The 23206-nt window shown below is 42.1% G+C and overlaps 1 protein-coding gene across 1 annotated transcript in view; it reads right to left on the bottom strand.

The window, feature by feature from the left end:
• Positions 1-3282: 3282 nt before the first annotated feature.
• Positions 3283-23206, bottom strand: part of SHCBP1 (SHC binding and spindle associated 1) — a 64421-nt gene continuing 44497 nt past the window's right edge. Inside the window, exon 14 of the mRNA XM_039241303.1 lies at positions 3283-3410. Within this exon, the coding sequence (XP_039097234.1) occupies positions 3406-3410 (5 nt within the window). The 3' untranslated portion in view covers positions 3283-3405. The remainder of the gene's footprint in view (positions 3411-23206) is intronic.

The raw sequence follows: 23206 nt of genomic DNA, 5'->3' as shown, positions 1-23206 counted from the left end.
CCTGGCACCCAGCAGGTGGCCCACACTTCTTGCTACCCTTTATTCAAGGGTCACAGATTACCTGGGGGTTAACTTGAGTCCATGAACCACAGTGAAGTCCTTAGGAAGGAGCAGGAAGCCTCTCAGAGTGTAGGTAAATGTGACCCTGAAGTCCCCACCACTGCTGGACTCCTGGGAGAAGCAGCCATTCTGTTCTGCTCCCCTTAGTCAGCACCCAATCCCAGCACCCAAGGTGTCCAAGGCCCCCAAACTTGGTCCATTTATCTGGAGCCCTCTGGCCCATCAGGCAGTGGACTGTCCTCAGGCCATGAGTGGGGGATGGGTGCCCTTGGGGTCTGCTGAGCCTGCTCCCTTCCACACCCCTGTCCTTGATGTGGGGGCTGTTTCCTTCTCCAGCCCTCTTCCTCCCCCCATAGGAAGGATATCCTGGTCCCTCCACCATTCCTCTGTGACTCTCCTTTCCACCACTTCCAGAGACTTGGCCTGGGGAAGGGGAAGGAAATTGTTTTGTTGAAGACTAAGCTTTCCCTCTTCTACCACTGGTATACTCCCAGACAGAAAAATAAGCTTTACAAAATTCAGTATTTACTTGCATATTTCTCACGTACTTCCCTCTCCCCTGCCTCATCTCACTGGTCCATCGAGGGTCTCCCCCGAGTTCATATTCACTCCACCGCTTCATCAGAGTCTCAGCTTCACCCGCAAACAGGCACAAAAACACACAATTGAGTGGATTAGGTAATATCTTCAAAGGGTCCATTAACACATACAGGTTTAGAATCACTAGCTTAGAATCACATGCCTATGAGAATGAACTAAAGGATTTAAAGTCTTCAGCCTTAAAAAAAGAAAAACCTGAAAGTAAGGAAACTTTCACTAAGTTAAACTTCCATCTTTGGAATCAAGTGCAACCATGATTCAGCTCTGAATGACAAGGTCATCCAAATGGGTGTGTTGTGGGGTCCAGGAAGGACAGACACCCACACTTTCCCAGCACATAGATGGGAGCTGGGTTCTGTCCCAGGGGTTTAAATCTTATGATGAAGACTATCACTATCAGTAAATGTATTTTTATTTAAGCTCCAATCTTGTATTGCATGTGTCCCTTACCCTGGCTCTGAGCTCCTTGAAAGCAAGGCCTATGGTGTTTTTCATCTCTGTCCCCAGTGCCAGCTTCTAAAAGATGGGCATTCCATTATCTATTTGGGCACTTCGGCCCTCAGCATCCCTGACACACTGCCCTGCACCTGCATCAGCATTCCAGATCCCCCACAAGGCGTGCATCTTTGTACCTGCCATGGCATCTTGCAGCCCCTGGGCCCTGCACTCAGCAGGCCAGCTTATATGGCTCCATCCATGTCTGACTCTCTCCTTGCATGTGGCTCTGAGACCACCCCAGCCTTTCTTCCTGGCACAGACCTGAGGGAGCTGGGTTGCATATCTTTCCTGATATCCAGGTGCCCTCCATCCTTCCTTTGCAGCTATTTGCTTATTTTTCCAGCTGCTTCTGCACCTCCCAGGCCAGTCCTATGACTCAGGCTATGCTCCTCTCACTCTGCCAGAGTGGACAACAGAACTGCAGTGTTTCATGGCTTTGGGCATTGCATCCACAAATGGTGCCACTGTGCACAGCTGTATCTGTGTAAAACAAGAGTTCCTTGCCCAAAGGATGTGGGGGCCCTTTCTGTAATTCCCTTTCATCTCCCATTCTTTCAGAAGTTTAATTCTTGCCCATGAGGACTTTCCTCTCATCTGTGGACATCAAAAGCTGGTTAGAAATTTCTACTCAGTGCTGCCTGCATGTTAATGCTTCTAAATGGTCTCATTCTGATTCCTCTTGTTGTGAAACAAATGCCTGGTGTCCCCCTTGCCCATATTAACTGTTGCAATCTGCCTGGCCATGCCTCAACCTCCCCAGACACCAAGGGACTGTCCTACACCATAATTAAAATTTACTGCATTCTTAGCTTTGTCATCTGGACCTTTCTGTATGATATGAAGGACACAATTCTGAATTGTCTTCTAAATTGCTGTAAAGCTGTGAATTATGGCAATTACGTCAAACTTCAATTATTCAGATGTACTAGGGGAACATGACAATTCTGAATGAATGAAGAGACTTTACAAAAAAGCAAATTATGCACAAGGAGAGTGGTTAGATTTCAGAGTATCCAATTTCTGTCACAGGACACTCAACCTCACACAGCAGTAGAGAATACAAGTAGACCATCTTGTAGGAAATCAGGAAGCACCCAGCATAGCAGCTCCTTCATAGAGCAAGATGAAACATTTTGCAGGGGGTGGCCCCTGTCTCTACTGTGAGCAAACACCATAGTTATGCCCATGTGAACCACTGAATGGAAATCCCGTCAGACAAAGCAGTAATTTTCTGGGAGGCAAATTTAAATGCATGCTATCTTCTCTCTTATGAGATAATCAAACTAAAGGTTAATTTTCACTTACCAAAACCTTGTCACATCTCAGCCAGAGTGTCACCCTTTCTCTGCCTTCACTCTAGGCAAGGGTGCTTTTAAAAGCTTTTCCACTTAGAGATCAGAAGTATTAACATGCTCTGCAAGCCAACATGAAACAAGAAACTATATACTTGCAAATGTCTGTTTTCAAAATGTTTACACTAAGGGAAATGTTAAGCCAGGTTCCCTAATTAGAACAAGTGTCTGCATTGTGAGTAAGATGGGTTGTGGCCACCAAGAGCCACCAGAGAGGAAACCAAAGGCAAGATGACATGTGACAGGTTTCAGGTGAGCAAAGGGCAAGCCAGTCCATATCTCTTTTAGTTCTTTAGGCATTTAATCAACTGTAAAAGCTGCTGCCTGCTGCCTCTACTCCCAGTGGTCTTTCTATTATCACTAAAATAATAATGACAAATTGGGAAAGGCACAAAGGACAGGCAAGTGTGAAGCCAAGTGTTGCAGATGGCAACAGGAGGTGACAGCCAGCAGCCCTCAGACATGAGGAGGAGCCAGGATGGCCTTGGGGGCCTCCTCCCCAGGGAAGCAAAATCACCTACCTGCATTTGTAGCCCACCCGGAAGGGGGGATGAGCAAGGAGGCTGCAGGATAGTGACAAAAGAATCAAATCCCAAGCTGAATGAGCCATAAGGATCAGCCTTGCCTTGTTTCTGGTTGGGAAAGGACAAAGGCAAAGCCCTGGGATTATAGGGAAGGAGTTTTAGGACAGACAGCAGCAGAGGCTTCCCCACCGTGGGCTTCACTGGGACAGTTAAGGGAAACTGCCCTCTGCAGTCTAACTCACCAGTATCACTTGTAGATAGCATTCAGGCCTCAGCCCTCTGAAGCCATCCACCACTCCCCTGACTTTGAGGTTTGTAGATTCTTTATAGCACCCAAATTCCAGGATCCCCTTTGTCTCATGGCTCATAGATTATCCTGCAGAAAATGATGTCAGAAAAAGACAAGTCCACTAGGTGCTGGAACTCCCTAGGGCTCCAGCTTCTTAGGCACTGAATACTTCATGTTTGCTTCTGTGACTTCATTCATTTCCATTGTTCCTAGAATTCCCCTCCCTGAAACTCTTACCCAGATTACTAACTCCTGCTCATCCTTCATTTCTTCAGAGACCACCCTGCAACCCACCCCCCTCCCCCATCACGATTAGATGCCATACTGTGCACTGTTTCATCTTCATGACATTTATTCTTTTTATTCCTCAAAAAATAGTGAGCATCAACTAGTAACAGGTACAGAGGTAGGCATTGGGGATTCAGCCATGATCAAGAAAAAAATAGTCCATGCTATTGGTATGGAGGTATCATTGATATTGCATAACATATTTTATTACAATATTCAATTATTTACATGCTAGGAAGGAAGAGTACCTTGAGCTATGAGGAAATGGTATACAAAGAACCTGAGGTGAGGCAATTGGGAGTTAAAGCATTACAGAAAATTACACAAATGCTTTTTCTCCCCAGCCCCAGCCCCTCCTGACAGTACACAGCCAAGGAGTCAGTGCCCTGGAACCTGCAGCTCACACCTGGGTGCCAGCAGGAGGGAAGGGGCAGGCCCTGCAGAGGCCGTCCTCAGCCAAGGAGGGGACTCTGATCCTTGGCATTCTCTGTCCTTCCTCCCCAACCACTCCACAATTCGTTTCTCATAATTAATTTGACAAGTGAGAAAACTATTTTCAAAGTAAACAAAATAAATCAAAATGGTGCTAACTTCTCTCAGTAATGTCCTCCATCAATCACGGATGACTCAAGCTTTTTAAACAAAAAGACGGAACGAAAGCTTTACACTCAACAGCTCTCCTAAGTCTGTAACATTAAGGTGTTGGAATTGATTTGTCATTAAAAAGAGAGCTACAAGTACTTTATATGCCTAGAAGGAGGGGGAAAAAATCAATGTTAAACTGCATAATTGGGAGAGGGGTGAGACAGTAGAACAGGGTACACTCCTTATTGATTCAGGAGCACTGTTTGCTGCATATACAAAACTCACACAGGGGAAGTGGGAAAGGGATGATAGGAAGTTAGGTTCTCCCAAGGAAACAAAACAGAGCAGACTGTGCCTTCCAAATCAGGAGTTAGGTGCTTGCCTCCACAGTACCATGAATAAAGCTTTGCAAGCAAATTTAAAGACAGGCTTCCTAGCCTGTCTATAATAATACAAAAGATAGACAATAAAAAAAGTTAGTAAGGATGTGGAGAAATTGGAACCCTCATGCATTGCTGCTGCGAATGTAAAATGGTGGAACTGCTTTGGAAAACCATTTGGCAGCTCCTTATCTCTGAACATAGAAATACCATATGACCCAGTATACGGTATATATCCAAGAGAATTGAAAATAATTGTTTATATAAACGTTTATATAAAAATACTCACATGAATGTTCATAGTAGCATTATTCATAAGAGTCAAAAAGTGGAAACAAGTATCCATCAACTGGTGAATAGACAAATTAAATGTGACACTTCCATGAAATGGAATTTTATTCATCATAAAAAAAAAAAAACCCACTGAAATACTGACCCTTGTCAGTGTGGTGACCCTTGAAAACATTATGTTCAGTGGAAGAAAGCTGATGCAAAAGACCACATATTATGTGGTTCCATTTATAGGAAAAGTCCAGCAGAACAGGCCAATCCAGAACACAGAAAGTAGATTAGTCATTAGCAGGCCCAGGAAAGGAAGGGTGAAAAGTGACTACTGTTGGGTGGAGAGAGACCAAGGGTGACTACTAAGGAGTACAGGTTTCTTTTGGAGGTAATGAATATCTTGGGATTAAATAGCCATGGTGAATGCACAACTTTGACAATATAATAAAACCACTGAAGTGCGCACTTTGAAAGAGTGAATTTTATTATATGAGAATTATATCTCAATAAAAAGAAATAAAGAATATCTGTGGTAGGAGTGGTTACCCTATTTGACAGATCTATTTTCTCTTCATCTTAAATATAAATAATAGAGCAAACTCAAATAAGAGATCTATTTAATAAAGCAAGCCCAATTTAGCAACACTTTGAGGTAGATAGTTTAAAGCTAATTAAATGGACTTGAAAGTGATAAAGTTGTATTATTTTTGAAGATTTTCTAGTACCAACATTTTTTTTTAATGTTTTATTTATTTCTAGGAGAGAGAGAGAGAGAGAGACAGCGCGAGCAGGGGAGGGTCAGAGAGAGAGGGAGTCACAGACNTAGTTGGGATTCTCTCTCTCCCTCTTTCTCTGTCCCTCCCTCGCTCACTCTCAAAATAAATAAAACATTTAAAAAACATTTTTTTTAAATTTTTTTTTTAATGTTTTATTTCTAGGAGAGAGAGAGACAGCGTGAGCAGGGGAGGGTCAGGGAGAGAGGGAGTCACAGATTGAAACAGGCTCCAGGCTCTGAGCCGGCAGCCAGCACAGAGCCCGACGCGGGGCTCGAACCCACGAACCGCGAGATCATGACCTAAGCGAAAGTCGGACGCTTAACCGACTAAGCCACCCAGGCGCCCCAACATTTTATACATTCTATACAGCTTCTAATCACTGTTCACATTAGGAAGAGTATGGGCTAAACTGTATGCCCCCAATTCTTCTGTTGGAGTGCTAATCCCTGTACCTGAGAATTTGACTGCGTTCGAAGATAGGATCCTTAATGAAGAGATAATTAAGGTAAAATGATGTCATATGGGAGGGCCCTAATCCAATATGACCAATACTCTTATAAGAAGAGTTTAGGGAACAGACAAGCAGAGAAGAAAGACTATATGAAGATACATAGAGAAAAAAATTATCTGCAAGTCAAAGAGAGAGGCCTCAGAAGAAATCAACCTTGTCAATATTTTGATCTTGGACTTCCAGCCTCCAGAAATGTGAAAAAATAAATATCTGCTGTTTAAGCCACCCATTCTATGGTACTTTGTTATGGCAACCCTAGTAAGCAAATATAGGAAGTGTTAATATATTAAATTCAGTATCTGACTCTCTTTAAATTATAATTATCATATACTGAAGAATATAATAGTGAACTAGCAAAGAGTGAATGAACCACTACCAAGGTTTGTATCCTATTTCCCTAAATCCTTAATGTAACATTGAACTCTAAGGTGGTTTTTTTCTCCACAGAAGTAAAACTGAAATTCTTTCTAAAACAATAGAGTATTTTTTTTAAAGCAGCTGACAAGTTCCACTGATGCATGGAAGATGGCTGCCCAGAATTCTACAAATGTGATGTCTGCAGGCTATTCTACCTGGCGACTTTGAGGAAATGAATTTTGTGAAACTTTGGTCATTGGGATCATTCATGGGATGATCATCTGCCTCATGACAGATGTTTAAGGCCAAGAGGTACATAAGCAATAGCTTAATAACAAATCAAACTCAGAATTTTTGTCCCCCATGCAACTCCAGAGAATAGACTCCTGGAGGGTAAGGGCAGTAGGCGAGTAAAGTAATAAACAACTCTATGCTTGTTTTGAAAATCCCACCATCCCCAACACTTACACAGGACCAGACAAAAAAAATCTCAGCACGTATTTCCACATTCACTGATTGGACAAACATCAAAATGGCTGCTATTGTCCTCAGCAAGGAATCTGAATATCCTTAACCACATTTACTAGCCACTTATCACAAAGACATTTAAAATATCTCAATGATGTTTTTAACCTCTGTCAATCTGATAGGTTGAAAATATTTAAATGTATGTGCCTTGTAGCAGCATAATTCATAATAGCCAAAAATTGTAAATAAACCAAATAACCATCAATCGATGAATGGATAAACAAATTGTGATATATGCATGCAATGAAATATTATTCAGTCATAAAAAGAAGTACTGATAATATGCTACAACTTAGAAGAAACTTAATTATGCTAATCAAAAAGAATGAAATCTTTCCATTTATAACTATGTGGATAGAACTAGAGGGTATTATGCTAGGCAAAACTAGTCAGTCAGAGAAAGACAAATATCATATGACTTTACTCATATGAGGACTTTAATATGCAAACAGATGAACATAAGGGAAGGGAAGCAAAACTAATATAAAAACAGAGGGGGACAAAACATATGAGACTCTTAAATATGAGGAACAAACAGAGGGTTACTGGAGGGGTTGCAGAAGGAGGGATGTGCTAAATGGGGCATTAAGGAATCTACTTCTGAAATCGTTGTTGCACTATATGCTAAGTTGGATGTAAATTTTTAAAAATATTATGCTAAGTGAAAAAAGCCAGACACAAAAGTCACATGTTGTGTGATTTATTTACTTGGCAAAATAAATATTTGGCAGAATAGGCAAATCCACAGAGTCAGAAAGTAGATGGATTAAAGGGGAAACAGGAAGTGATTATTTAATAGGTATTTTTCTTGGGATAATGAAAATGTTTGAAACTAGAGAACTGATAGTTGCACAGCACTGTGAATGCACTAAATCTCATTGAACTGTACACTTTAAAATGGTAACTGTATGTTATGTAAACTTCAATTCAACTTAAAAATAATTATACCCCCACCAGTACAGAAGGATACCTGCTCCCCCACACCTTCATCAACACCAAGGTATAATCTCCCACAGTCTTTAATTTGGAGCACATAAGTAAAACCTTGGAGTTGTGCATCCCCTTTGGTGCTAGTTATTGGACTTTATTCTAAGGCAATGGCTCTCAATGAAAGAAACTTTTTCTCCCAGGGAACATTTGGCAATGTCTAGAGACATTTTTGGTTGTCACAACTAGAGAGCTGCTACTGGCATCTAGCAGAAAGAGACCAGGAATGCTGTTAAACATCCTACCATGCACAGGACAGCTCCCCTCAAGAGATTGTCCAGGCCAAAGTGGCAATAAAGCCAGGGTTAAAAAATCCTGTTCTAAGGAAATAATCAGCCAAGTACACAGTGATGAATGGGTACAAGTGTTCACTTTAGCATGTTCACTATTATATCCTAATATAATAGTGAAAATTTGTAAATAGCTTAAATGTCTATCAAGAGTAGCTAAATAGGAGCGCCTGAGTGGCTCAGTGACTTGAGCGTGTGACTCTTGAATTCAGCTCAGGTCATGATCTCAAGGTTCATGGGATTGAGCCCCGCATTGGGCTCTGTGCTGACAGTGTGGAGCCTCCTGGAGACTCTCTCCCTCTTTCTCTGCCCCTCCCCTGCTCATTTGCGAATGTTCATGTGCTCTCTCTCTTTCTCCCTCTCTTGCAAAATAAATAAATAAATAAACATTTATAGATAATAAATAATAAGTATAATCATTGGGGCACCTGGTGGCTCAGTCGGTTAAGCATCAGACTCTTGATTTCTGCTCAGGTCATGATCTCATGGTTAATGGGATCAAGTCCCATGTCTGGCTCTGAGCTGACAGCATGAAGCCTGCTTGGGATTTTCTCTCCTTCTCTCTCTGCCCCTCCCCTCCTTGCACACTTTCTCTCTCTGCCTCTCTTAAATAAGAAAATTTAAGCAATTGCATTGCTAGGAATTTATCCAAGGGATACAGGAGTGCTGATGCATAGGAGCACATGTACCCCAATGTTCATAGCAGCACTCTCAACAATAGCTAAAACATGGAAAGAGCCTAAGTGTCCATCAACGGACGAATGGATCAAGAAGATGTGGTTTATCTATACAATGGAATACTACATGGCAATGAGAAAGAATGAAATCTGGCCACGTGTAGCAACATGGATGGACCTTGAGGGTGTTATGCTGAGCGAAGTAAGTCAGGCAGAGAAGGACAAATATCATATGTTTGCACGTATAGGAGGATTAGGAGGAACTTGACAGAGGAACAAGGGGTGAAACGCCCAGAGTTCGAGAGACCCCAAAAACAGACCACCAGAGACCAGAGTCAAAGCCAATCGGCAAGGGTCGTTTATTTGCAGGTTGGAACCCGGACCTCCACACACTTGTCGCCGGTGACGCTGAGAGGCCCTGAACAAAGCCTTTGCAGCCTTTTTATAGACAGGAGTAAACAAGTCGTGGGGAGGGACAGGAGATCTCTATGGTTACAGGTTTGTCATTGGTTAATATTTAAGTGTGAATATATACCATATTTGATTGGTTCCCGCTATCAGGTTTTTGGCGGGATCCAATTACAACATTTAGGATATCTTTGAATTTAGCCAATCATAGAGCGAGTCTAGAGTCTTGTTCGGCGACTATCAGGTTAACTTCTCTCTCCCTAGGCCCTTCCTTCAGTAAGGCGGAGGGTGGCTGCTGGCCTTTCCTGATTAGGTGTTGCCAAGGTAGTGTGGTGGAGTGATGTGGTGGGCAGTTTCTCCGGCCTTGGGCAGTGTGCTTCTGCCTGATAGCTCCGGGGAAGCTGAAACTCAAGCCTTAAGCAATGGTACAGAAGCGGAAGGAGCTAGTTAGGTTTTAGTTTCCCGTAGTACAAGCACTTGTACAGAAGCAGAAAAGCTGGTTGAGTTTTTGGTTTAGTTTGTCTAGGCCCCTCACTCCAAGGAGCCGGCACCGATGCAAGTACAAAAGGGTCTTTATTACAAGCTTGAGCAGGGGCTCACCCAGCCTGCTGGTGTCATGGCAGCAAGGTGAAGCCAAGAACAATAGCGAACAGGGTTTTTAAGGAGTAAGGGATGGGGGTGTTACAGTTACATGTAGCATCATCACATAAGCACCAATTACAATTACAGCCTCGACCATTCAGTGTCTGTGAGGTGTTCATTACTTTTGGTGGGACCCAATCATGACTTTTGAGAATCCTTTGAAAATGACCAATTGTGAGGTGAGTTCAAAGGGCCCACATGGGGTTCAGACAAGCAGTGAGAAATTGGCTAGTTTGTATCTGCAGTTTCCAGCCTTGACTCAGACCATAGGAATGTTTCTATTTTTTTCTTTTTGATTAGCTGAACTGAGGGCGGTCTGAGGATGGCTTTAGCCTTGAACAGTCTGAGGCTTTTCCTGGGACTGGGACTGGGGCTACATGCAGCCCGAGGTTTCTCTTAATGGAGGACTTAATTTTTGGCTCTTCAGGGGGAGAAGAAGGGGGGAAAGGGAGAGAGGAAAACCATGAGAGACTCTTGAATGCTGACAAAAACTGAGGACTGATGGATGTGGGGGGGAGGGGGGATGGGCATGGAGGAGGACATTTGTGGGGATGAGCACTGGGTGTTATGTGGAAACTAATTTGACAATAAACTATTTGTAAAAAAAAAGATATATGATAAATAACAAGTAGTGTGATTATACCTTTTTTAAGTAACTACTTTCACAGGAAAAAAGTAAACCGGAGTACAGCAAGGTAGTAACAATGGTTGTATTTTAGATGGCAGGACTCACTACCAGAAGAAAGATCTCTTATTTTTCCAAATTTTTCCAAATTTCCAAATTTAAATTTTATTTAATGAATGTTATTACTTTTTAAGTGTATTTGTGGGTTGTCATGGGATTGTAACACTTATGAAGGGATCAATTAGAAGAAAAACCTGCTCTGCTTAAAAAAAAAAAAGAAAAGAAACATTGCTTAAAAATAATAATAAATAAATAAATAAATAAATAAATAAATAAATAAATAAAATTGTTGACCAGTCAAAATGACACTACACATTTTGACAACTTATTTCACAGTTGACATGCTTTCCATCTCAGCTCCCAGAGCAGTGTCTGGCACACAGCATGTGCTCAATAAATCTTGGGTAGATGAATCTATGAATATCCATTAAATTACAAATTTTTAAGAGGAAGTTTAGTATGATGAAACTACTTTCATTTCTAACAATTTTTCATAATGTTGCTTACTATAATTCTGAAGACTGCTAACTGGACATGTTAGATGCTTTCACTGAACTGCTTTCTGAAGGTCTATATCCACTTAGCTCTTTGACATAAAGAACTTACTCAAAGATAGCCAAACCTATTTGGGAAATTCAAACGATAATTTTCAAGTACGCCACAGGTGTTGCTGGGCCACTCCTGACCAGTTATCGAGGATCTGTCTGCATTCCGGTACAATAAATAGCAGGCTCTTCAGTATCTATCCAGTGATTCTCTGGCAGCTGATATTGACTAGCTAAATCCCCTGAGTGTGTGTCGTTAGGGGGAAGAAACAACCCAGTCTGGAAATGATCAAAAGGTTAACGGAAAAACAATCCACTAGGCTTACTATTTCCAAGCATCGGAAAGCTACTTTTAAAGTCTTTTAATAACAACGAACATCATTTTCTTTGACTCTCAGCTTAGGAACAGAAGAGCAAACCCAAGAACATTTTTCATTCGATACAAGTTTCTTGTGTATTGTTTTAGTTTCTCTGCATCAATTCTGTTCTCCATGACTCTTACTTTGGAGCGATTAAACAAGGAATGTCTACCAGAGTTCAGTCCTGACTAGACAACATCTGCCTAGACAACATTTGCCTGCCAGGACTCAGATGAGAGGAAGACTGTAAAGGACAGAGGCTCCTCTCCCACCTGGCTGCGTCACCCATCTCAGAGACACTGGGGGTGGGGGAGCCAGTGCCAGACAGAGGGGCCCGCAGCTTCTCAGCTCCGGGCATGCCAGACTTGGGGTTCCAGGGCCAGGACTTCTAGGTTTTTACCAAAAAAAATGGAAATTCTGACTTTTATGTAAACTCCTATTTTATTCCCTTGGGTGCTAATTAGATTTTTTTAAACACTGTGTAGGCAAAAACAAAACAAAAACTAAAAACATCCATGAAAACACTAGTTTTCAGTCTCTGAGTGTTTTACCATAAGTTTGATGTTGACTTCTGATCTTTCTACTCCTAACAAGTCACCTGAACAAATTGCTATCCTAGGACTTTTTGGTCTTAAATTCATTTTCATTTTTATCTCCTGAGTTTCTTAACACACTCCAGGGCAGGAGGTGGGGCAGGGGTTTCTTAAGACCAAGTCATTGTCTTCTCTGGATCACTTCTGGTTTTGAAAGCCATATTAATTACACCCTCAAAAATAATTTTCCCCTCTAGTCAACTGGATAATAGAATTCCAGGCCCTGTTCCTAGAAGAGGTGCTTAGAAAACCATTAGTAGATTATCATGGATTCCCTTACCTCATGTTACCCCAGATTCCAACAAAGATGGGGCAGCCAGTGTAGTTCTAAAACCAGCTTGGCAGAGCAGGAACTAAATGACTTCCCCTCTGAGCCTGGCACAGAAGAATGAGGTGCTGGTCTAACCACCACTGTAGATGCTGGCTGTTGCCCAGAGACTGTTGTTCCTCCCCCAAATGCCTGAGGCCCCAGCTCTCCTCTGATTTCCTCCCCACCCCAAAGTTTCCTATAGCAAGCACACTGAGAATGCTTCAGACTCTGTCTCCATCCAGGAGAGGTTTCCAAGGCACTAAGGAGGAAAACAAACCTCCCGTTAAGCTGGAGGAATTTGATATGATGGTTACAAACAGTACACAGCAGCTGGTTCCATTCCCTGGAACAAGGTGGAATAAAGACCCATGACATCTGTCTCAAAAAGGCCATTTCTACTTTCTAACTTGAAGCATCCAACAATGAAGCAGAATGCTTTACAAGCGGTAAGCTCCCCATCAAACATTCAACTGTCCACGCAGAATTATTTTGACAGCACACCCAAATGGGAGGTTGGACCTCATGGCCACCTAGTTATTACTTTCAACAACAAGTTCTTACACTTGTACCATGTTTGATGTAGATAAGTCTGTGTGCATATGCCATCTTTCTTTTAATCCTCACAAAAATTCTTAGAAGTTTTATAGCCTTTTTTTACAGAGGAGGAATGGAAGCTTAGGAGATTTTTTTTAATTAAAAAATTTTTTAATTGTTCATTTATTTTTTTGAGAGAGAGTAGGAGATACAGAATCGAAGCCGGCTCCAGACTCTATGCTGACAGCACAAAACACAACGTGGGGTTCAAACTCATAAACTGCAAGATCATGACCTGAGCTGAGATCACGACCTGAGTTTAACTAACAGCCACCCATGTGCACCAGGAAATTTATTTAATAGGAAAGAAAAAAGACTTCTTAGAGAGGGTGAACTTCCAGCTAGGATCAGAAGTCTGGACACTGAGGAGCGCCTGGGTGGCTCAGTCAGTTAAGCATCTGACTTTGACACAGGTCATGATCTCGCGGTTCCTGGGTTCGAGCCCCACGTTGGTCTCTGTGCTGACAGCCAGCTCAGAGCCTGGAGCCTGCTTCAGATTCTGTATCTCCCTCTGTCTCTGACCCTCCCCTGCTCATGTTGTCTCTATCTCTCTCTCGGAAATAAAAAAAAAAAAAAGAAGTCTGGACATTGAGGCAGGAGCATGAGGGGCATATTGGGAGAACAGTTCAATTGACCCAAACTCATCTTTTCCAAAGAACTACTATTAGACTCCACCAAGTCCCCAGTGCTCCAGCTGCTTGGGTCTTCCATAGGAGGCTTTGGGAAGCTTTATTCCAGAAAATAAGCTCCTTATATGGTATCCAAAGACTTCAGAGCAATATGCAAAGTATGATTAAAAAACAAACAAAAAACACCTGTACAGCCATGGCAGAGGATGGGACGTGGCCAGTCCAAAAACTGAAACAAGCCCACAACTGCTTAAAGAATGCAAGCCTGTCTAAAGACACCCAACAGCCCCCATTACTCCACCTCCACACATGTCCTACCTTGTCAGGAAAGGTTTCTGAGTTTGCATGATTTTGCTGAGCAATGTGGGGACCAGTTAAAAGGGCCACAACAAGCAGCTAGGGGTGGGAGGCCTGCACTAAAAGTTCAGGACAGAATGGACAAGATTTAGGACAGAGGGAGCTGGGAGCTGGGAGCTTAGGATGGCTGGAGGGTAGGCTCTCAGGGGAGGGGAAATTTGGTTCTCTCTTGCTAATAACGTTATATCTTCCTGTTGTGTTTTGATGTTTGGTTTTCCCTTTATGTGGTTGTCTGATCTGTAGGCATCTCCATCAGCAATCTGGGCTCAGAGCTAGGAGAGGGGTCAGAGTTGAAGACACAGCTTGGAGTGTCTGCATAAAGATGATATTAGAAGTTATACAGACAGAGGTAACCAAGGAGAAAGAATATACGGGGAGGAAGAGAGCCAATGGCTGTAGGCAGCAGAAACAGATTCTGAGTCTTTGAGCCTCCTACCATGTATCTTTCCAGGAGACTCCTTTATGTTTGTTGACTAAGGCAAAGCTGTCTGAAAGGACAGAAAGAGAGTCGTTCTGGAGACCCAGGAGCAGAAAGTTGGATTCAGCATGGCCCTTAGAATGAGCAAAATCTTACCATTCTCATTCTTTAGTCATCCTGAGCAGGAACCAAATTCTTGGGAGTTTGACTGAGTATCTGTAACAATCCACAGATATATCTCTGGGAAGACCCTCCCAAGATCACAGGAAAGGAGCCTATGATATTCTGCTTTTACGGAGGAAGACTAAGTGGATGGGCCCAGACAACTTGGCAAGACCAGGAGTAACATGGTCCTCAAGCTCCGCTAACTCAGAAAAGGAGAATTGGTGCCTTCCTGGCCTGGACTTTCAGGACAGTCCCACAGGCTGAGGCTCCACTGTGAAAGTACTCTGACTTCCTTCTGCATAAAACAGGATGACCCTTTATACACAGTAAAACACATTGTTTTATATCTGCATTTTACCTTGTTGCAATTTCACTTTTTGTTTCTAATGTCAATCAAGGACCACTTCTGGTCCTACAAGTCAGACACTTTAATTTATACCCACCATCCACAGTTTCATCCAAATTAATACATTTACAACCTTGAAATGATGTGAAATGTAGCTATAGCTTCATCTTTAAAATAATAATAAAATATTCGAACTATGGCAAAAAATATATATATATCCAAGTTGTGTGTGACAGCCTAAGTTTATGTCACTGGTCCACCTCTGGGCCAGGAGAGAACAATAAACCAGCAATGACCATCCCCCTAAAACTGCATCCAAGGAGAGGAGGAACAGTTTGTTTTAGCAGAATCAGATGCTTTACCAGGTGACCTTAACCATCCATCCACAGACAGCCACACTGATTCTGAGGGAGGGTATTTCATGGGAACACATGTATGACTGCTCATTTAAGAAAGCAGATATGGGAGCACCTGGGTGGCTCAGTCGGTTAATCATCCGACTTTGGCTCAGGTCATGATCTCACGGCTTGTGAGTTCGAGCCTCAGTCAGGCTCTGCTGACAGCTCAGAGCCTGGAGCCTGTCTTCGGATTCTGTCTCTGTCTCTGCCCCTCTTCTGCTGGTCTCTCTCTCTCTCTCTCTCAAATATATATATTATAACTTAAAAACAAAAGCAGACTATGATATGGAGCCCATACTGTCTTCCCCTTCCCCTTTTCAAATCCATGCAGTGGGGAGATCAGATGTAGAGCAGACAATTAAGGAAGGGTTTAGGGTCATGGTCAAAGTTCAGTGCAATGTTCAAGCAACTCATTAGTGATTGCCAGGTGAACAAGGAAATAACGAACCTTGAATTCAAAAACCCTCTTGGAGAATTTGAAAATACATCCCTTGAAAATGAGAGATTTCAAAAAGTCTTTGGAGTCAGGAATGCTGCTGGCATTCCCGACCAGCACAGCTGTGGCCTGGGGTGATAAGGGGTGATCACCACCTTGGCTCTAGGCTGCTTAATGGGGCCTGAGAGAGTGGCTTCCCAGTAAACAAGAGTGGGAGGCTTAAGGAGTTAATGTTTTCAGAAGCTTTCCTGGTCCTCTGCAGCACCACCAAACAGTGTTTCATCTCCCGAAATAGTCTTTCTTCCTACCTCTTCCATCTAGCTGGTCCTTCCAACCTCACCAAGACCATTACCTCCAACAGAAAAGGACAGGAGGCAGTGAGCTCACAGAAAGTGATGTATGAGCCTCCCAAGATCTGTGATCCTTTCTTCCTTTGCCTAATGCACCTTGGCTAATTTTGCCCAGACAGCATCATCATTGGCACATGCAGCCTTGCTCCGATGCTGAGCCATCTGAAGAGGCAGAGAAACCCTTCTGCTGGAAAATGAATGCAAATAGATTCTAATCATCAGGAAGAGCTCAATTAGAGCCAGGTTCAGCACACTTCAGAGGTGTTGCTATTTTCTCCCTGGCTAACCCCACACAGCCTTTTCCAAGGGGTCTCTGACCTTGGGAGGAGCTTAGCAACAAGAGTTCCTCCAGGCAACTCTGTAACTAGACCAGCAAACTTCTACCCATCTTGGATGTCTCCTGCAAACCAGAAAAGGGGAAAGGCCTCCTGCTACTAAAGATGTTTGAGTTTAGAGCCAGCCACATTTCTCCCCTTACATGCCCACTGCAATTCCATCAGGGTTAGGAAAGAATAGGGCTTGGTGAAGATGTGAGCATGGCATTGGTCTGAGGGGCCATGGGCCCTAACACCCAGGTACACGTGACCACCTGCAGAATGTCAGCTGCTCTGCCAAGCTACTGGGAACTGACTTCTGTTTATGTGACCCGAAGTCACATAAGAAGATGAGGAGTTGGAGCCTGGCAGCTGGGGAAATAGGCAGGACAGGAAACAGCCCAAATGACAGGCAACATTTTGGGGATTCAGATCTGGAAACCCACTACTCATCAACTGTGTGATCTTGGGGAAATTTCTTAACAATCCTGCAGGTAGCTACTATTACTAACTCCAGTTTGTAAAGGAAACAATCCTCACATTATCTCAAAGCATTAGCAAGAAAAGAGAGGCAAGGGCTTAGCACAGTACCAGGTACAGAGCAAGTGCTCAGTAAATGCTGACTACCAATGCCATGCTTTCTACTTTCTCGATGACACTGGTAATGCTGGAAAATGTGGAAAAGAGCTAGTGACCAGAAATTTTAGGAAAAGTTGCATACATCCTCCTCTGGGAGTCTGACAAGGGACTTTTTCTGTGGGACTTCTCAGAGTCTTTAATATGTTAAAGGCCTATCCAACTTTGAGAAACATTGAGTTAAACAAATTAACTTACATATTTCTTGCTACAAAGAATACCTATAAACATCAAGATACAGAAATATTATGAAGATCAAATTGAGAAATGCTGAACTTGTATATCTCAGCTCATTTCCTCTCCCTTCAATAAAATCCTACCATACACACTCCCCTAGGCACACAGAGACCTCACACAGCAAGTAGCAAGCAGTATACAGGAACCCGGAAGGCAGTGGGTGGAGTTGTCTGCCAGCTCACTGCTCAGATACTGGCTTCCTCTGTAGTTCATTTCCCTTCCTCTAGATGAGATCATTCCAGGCTGGAGGCCATTGTTCATTTATCTTGCATTTTGCTTTTGGACTTAGTAAGTTTTTTGTTTTGTTTTTAAATATGTAACTACATCTCCTCTCTCTTTTTTAATAAAAACCAAAAATTTGGAAATTGGACTGCAATGATTGGGTAGTTCATTCTGTCAATTCCATCTTGGAATCTTTAAAAAAAAATTGGGTCAGTTGGTTCATTCTCCCAATATCTGAAGCCCAGTGGAGAGCCTGCCTTTTTATTACAAAACCTAAATTAGGAAAGTGCTTCTCTCCAGGAAGGAATTTTTCAAGATATGGGAGCAGGGCAGAGTCACCCCAGCGCAAGAAAAGCCCTAACTAGCAATGTGAGCTCCAGGCTCCCCTGGAATATCACTTGCACTGTTTCTTGTGCAAAAAGAGGCCTTTGAGCTTGCCAGCTGGACTAAGCCACTTCTTTTTTTTTTTTACAAATAGTTTATTGTCAAGCTGGTTTCCATATAACACCCAGTGCTCATCCCCACAAGTGCCTTCCTCCATGCCCATCTCCCCCCTCCCCCTCACATCCATCAGTCCTCAGTTTGTTTCACAGCATTCAAGAGTCTCTCATGGTTTGCCTCTCTCCCTTTCCCCCACCATTTCCTCCCTTCTTCTCCCCAATGGTCCTCAGTTAAGTTCCTCCTAATCCTCCTATATGTGCAAACATGGACTAAGCCACTTCTAATTCATCATTCCAGTCCTGTCTTTCTAAACCTCCATGCTGGCCCAAAGTCCTGCTCTACCTCACTCACCAAGGATTTGGGATTTTTCCAGTGGTTTCAAAAAGACCCTTGAAACTTGGGACCACATCCTAAAGATGAAAAGTAGCAAAGCAGTATTTCCCACAATGCCTTGGCCTTTTAAACTGTCAACCCTAGCAGAAAAGTCAGAATTATGCCCACATGTGACTTTCCTAAGGATAAGCCAGTGACAGTGGTATGGTAAAGAAGAAGTCCCCAGGCACACGGGTGGTTTAGTCGGTTAAGTGTCCAGAGTCCTGAGCTCAGCTCAGGTAATGATCTCACAGTTGTGAGATTCGGCCCCACATTCTGGCAACACACTGAGCATAGAGCCTGCTTGAGATTCTTTCTCCCTCTGTCCCCCGCTCTCTCCCTTTCTCCCTCTGCCCCTCCCTTGCTCTCTCTCTCTCTCTCAAAATAAATAAAGTAGCAGTTTAAAAAGAAGGAGGAGGAGCCAGTGACAGTGGTGTGGTAAAAATGGAGTACCAGGGCACCTGGGTGGCTCAGTCAGTTAAGTGTCCAACTTTGGCTCAGGTCATGATCTCATGGTCCATGAGTTTGAGCCCTGTGTCCAGCTCTGTGCTGACAGCTCGGAGCCTGGAGCCTGCTTCAGATTCTGTGTCTCCCTCTCTCTATGCCCCTCCCCCACTCACACTCTGTCTCTCTCTCAAAAATAAATAAACATTAAAAAAAATATTTTTTAAAGAGTCTCAATTGGTTTGTCCACTTTGTCCCAAGGTGGATGATATAGGGTTATTGCTTTATTTCCTTTCCAGACCCCAGGTTGTCTTCTTATAGTCTCAGGTCTGACCTAAGTGCAAGCCAATAAAGGGGTTAAAAGTTCAGGCTCGAGTTTGCTCTGGACTTAACTTCCAGTTGTGTGACCCAAGGCAGGTGGCTTAACCTCACTGAGGCTCACTGGCTCAGGTTCTCAAACAAAGAAACTAACAATTGTCCCACAAGCCAACATGACAGTTCTTAGCTCAGCTCCTAAAACATAATTATTTAGCCAACATTCATTGAGGACTGAATATCATCATCATTAGTAACTAAGAGGCACTTAACTGCCCAAAAGAATATGAGGAGAAAGAAAGGTTTAGAATCAATCAAGAGAGAAACTAACAAAATTGCATGTTGCTTTCAGGCAGGAGAGCCTCCATACAGACATTGCCTCCCTCTATTCTGGCAAATGTGTGAAAAGAGGCAGGACAGGCAGGATTATTCCTATATTCCTCCACCACAGGCAGGAAAAACTGCTAGGGGAATGTGAAAGGATTTGCCTAAATCACATGGTCAGATAGCAGAAAATCCAGTTCTGGGGGTCCAGATCTTCTACCCAAATACTCCATTCTTCCCCCTGGACTAAGTTGTTTCCCATAAAAACTGTGAGCTCCATTCTTCAGACCCTTCTGAGAGGGCCAACTTTGTGACCAAGCAGCTCTGAAAGTGAGGTGACTAATGAAGAAAGACCTTGGGAAAGACCAAAGGGATCTTGCACAAGTGGTCTTCAACCTGGCCCCATATCTTGCCCCCCAAAACTCTGCTGCTCATCAGTGTTAGAAGGTGAAACAAGATTTTCTCCCAAAACTTCCTGGTACCCTTTCCATCCCCTACCCAGAGGATGGGAGATCTGGAGCAAGTTCAAGGGCCCATTTTGTAAGGAAACTGGTGATTTTTTAGAATGTGTTAATAGGTAATAAAACAAATCAAAGCTTCAAAAAGCAAAACAAAAATCATAGGTGGTAACTTAATATATAACAACAAGGCTCATGTGACTTTTGAGATTAATAGTGAAACATTTCTTAGAGATTTACTTGATATCTGAGGTTCTCCAGTGTAATTGCTATGGATTGCACCCTAATTAAAGCTACATTCTCCAGCCCAGAGCCTTTTTGACTCACCCTGAGGCCATAGTGAAGCTTCCAACATTGCAGCCAAGAGGGCTCTCCCAGGGAGGGCCTCTGCTTAAATGGCAGACAGAAATGTTTCCAGAAGCCCACTAACATTCTTTTCCTGCCACCAAGAAAAACCTGTGAGCAAGCTTGGGAAATGCTGCTCACTCCACCTGCTCCTCACTTCCAGCCTTGGAAAATGACTGTGCACACTGGCATGTTAGCCCTGAGGTAGAGAGGTACACTGAAACCTTTTAAGCCCAGGTTCTCCAAACTTATTTCCTGCAAACCAGTTTTGCAGATAACACCTACAGAACTGGTATCCCTTGAAACAGCTTTTGAGAAATACTTTCATAGCAATCAAAATAAATTCCCTTACCTTTTCTGGGCCTATTCCATAAAAGGGGGCCAATATCTACAACTGGCAGGATTGCTATGAGGATTAAACTGTTTAACACAGTGCTCAATAAGTAGCAGCCTTAAAAAATTGCTTTTGAGAAATACATTCAATAAATTGCACAAATCTTAAGTGAACAGCTCAGTGAATTTATATATATGCACACACCCAAGTAACCACCACCCAAATCAAAAGACAGAACCTTTCCAACACATTAGAGGTCTCCCTCAAGCAGATTTCTATAGAGCCCCACAAAGGTAGCCAATTACTCTTTCTTCTATCATATAGATTAATTTCCTGTATATGGAATCACACAGATCCTATTTTTTAACTTCCTATTAATGGAATCACATGGGTCCTGAGATTTTGTATGTTAGGCTTCTTTTACTCAACATTATACCTGAGAAATTCACCCATGTCATTGTTATGGAATAGTCTGGTTTATGAATGCACCACAATTGTACCTAGGTTCTCCTGCTGTTTGGGGCTACTATGAAATAATTTCTTGTGGGTCTGCAGCTGGGATTAAAATTACTGGGTCATGACATTTAAACCAGAATTAATACCTATTCTTCTCAAGCTATTCCAAAAAATAGAAATCGAAGGAAAATTTCTGGACTCATTTTATGAAGCCAGCATCACTTTGATTCCCAAGCCAGACAGAGACCCAGCAAAAAAAGAGAACTACAGGCCAATATCCTTCATGAATACAGATGCAAAATCCTCAACAAGATACTTGCAAATCGAATCCAACAGCACATAAAAAGAATGATCCACCAAGATCAAGTGGGATTCATTCCTGGGTTACAGGGCTGGATCAATATTCACAAATCAATCAATGTGATACATCACATCAGCAAAAGAAAAGATAAAAACCATAAAAAAAGGAGAATCTTTTTTAATATATCACATTGGGCTCTACTAGTGAATATACTGTGACTGTGGGTTTTATTGGCATGATAAAGATTTTTAAATCCTCTTCCTATTATCTTTTTTTAACTAGTTATATAACTTTATTTTACAGAAATAAATATTTTGTAATTATTTATAAATAATTATTTAAAATAAATATTTTATTTATGCAACTGAAAAAAAAAAAGAAAAAAGAAAAGATAAAAACCATATGATCCTGTCGATAGATGCAGAAAAAGCATTTGACAAAATACAGCATCCCTTCTTAATAAAGACCCTCAAGAAAGTTGGGATAGAAGGAACTTACTTAAACATCATAAAAGCCATCTATGAGAAGCCCTCAGCTAACATTCCTCAATGGGGGAAAACTGAGAGCTTTCCCCATGAAATCAGGAACATGACAGGGATGTCTACTCTCACCACTGTTGTTAAATATAGTGCTGGAAATCCTAACATCAGTAATCAGACAAAAGGAAATAAAAGGCATCAGAATTGGCAAAGAAGAAGTCAAACTCTCACTTTTCACAGACAGCATCATCCTCTACATAGAAAACTGGACAGAGTCCACCAGAAGCCTACTAGAACTGATCCATGAAATTCAGCAAAGTTGCAGGGTACAAAATCAACATACAGAAATTGGTTGCATTTTTATACACCAACAATGAGGCAACAGAAAGAGAAATCAAGAAACTGATCCCATTCACAATAGCACAAAAAAAACCATAAAATACCTAGGAATAAACCTAAACAAAGATATAAGAGATCTGTATGATGAAAACTATAGAAAACTTATGAAGGAAATTGAAGAAGACACAAAGAAATGGAAAAACATTCCATGCTCATGGATTGGAAGAATAAATACAGTTAAAATGTCATTACTACCCAAAGCAATCTACACATTCAATGCAATCTCAATCAAAATTGTACCAGCATTCTTTTCAAAGCTAGAACAAACTATCCTAAAATTTGTATGGAACCACAAAAGACCCCAAATACCTAAATAATATTGAAGAAGAATACCAAAACGGGAGGTATCACCATCCCAGACTTTAGTCTCTGCTACAAAGCTGTCATCATCAAGACAGTATGGTATGGGCACAAAAACAGCTACATAAACCAATGGAATAGAACTGAGATCTCAGAATTGGACCCAAAAGTGTACAGCCAACTAATCTTTGACAAAGCAGGAAAGAGTATCCAATGGAAAAAGACAGCCTCTTTAACAGATGGTGCTGGGAGACCTGAACAGCAACACGCAGAAGAATGAAACTAGATCATGTTCTCATTCCATACACAAAAATAAACTTAAAATGGATAAAGGACCTGAATGTGAGACAGGAAACCATCAAAACCCTAGAGGAGAAAGCAGGAAACAACCTCCTTGACCTCACTTGCAGCAATTTCTTACTTGACACATCCCCAAAGGCAAGGGAAACAAGAGCAAAAATGAACTATTGGGACCTCATCAAGATAAAAAGCTTCTGCACGGCAAAGGAAACAATCCATAAAACTAATAGGCAACCGACGCAATCGGAAAAGATAGTTGCAAATGACATATCAGATAAAGGGCTAGTATCCAAAATCTATGAGGAACTCA

Source organism: Hyaena hyaena, unplaced genomic scaffold, assembly GCF_003009895.1.
Source record: "Hyaena hyaena isolate Hyena2069 unplaced genomic scaffold, ASM300989v1 scaffold_7, whole genome shotgun sequence".
Classification (NCBI taxonomy): domain Eukaryota; kingdom Metazoa; phylum Chordata; class Mammalia; order Carnivora; family Hyaenidae; genus Hyaena; species Hyaena hyaena.
This window is presented reverse-complemented; position numbering and strand designations above follow the sequence as displayed.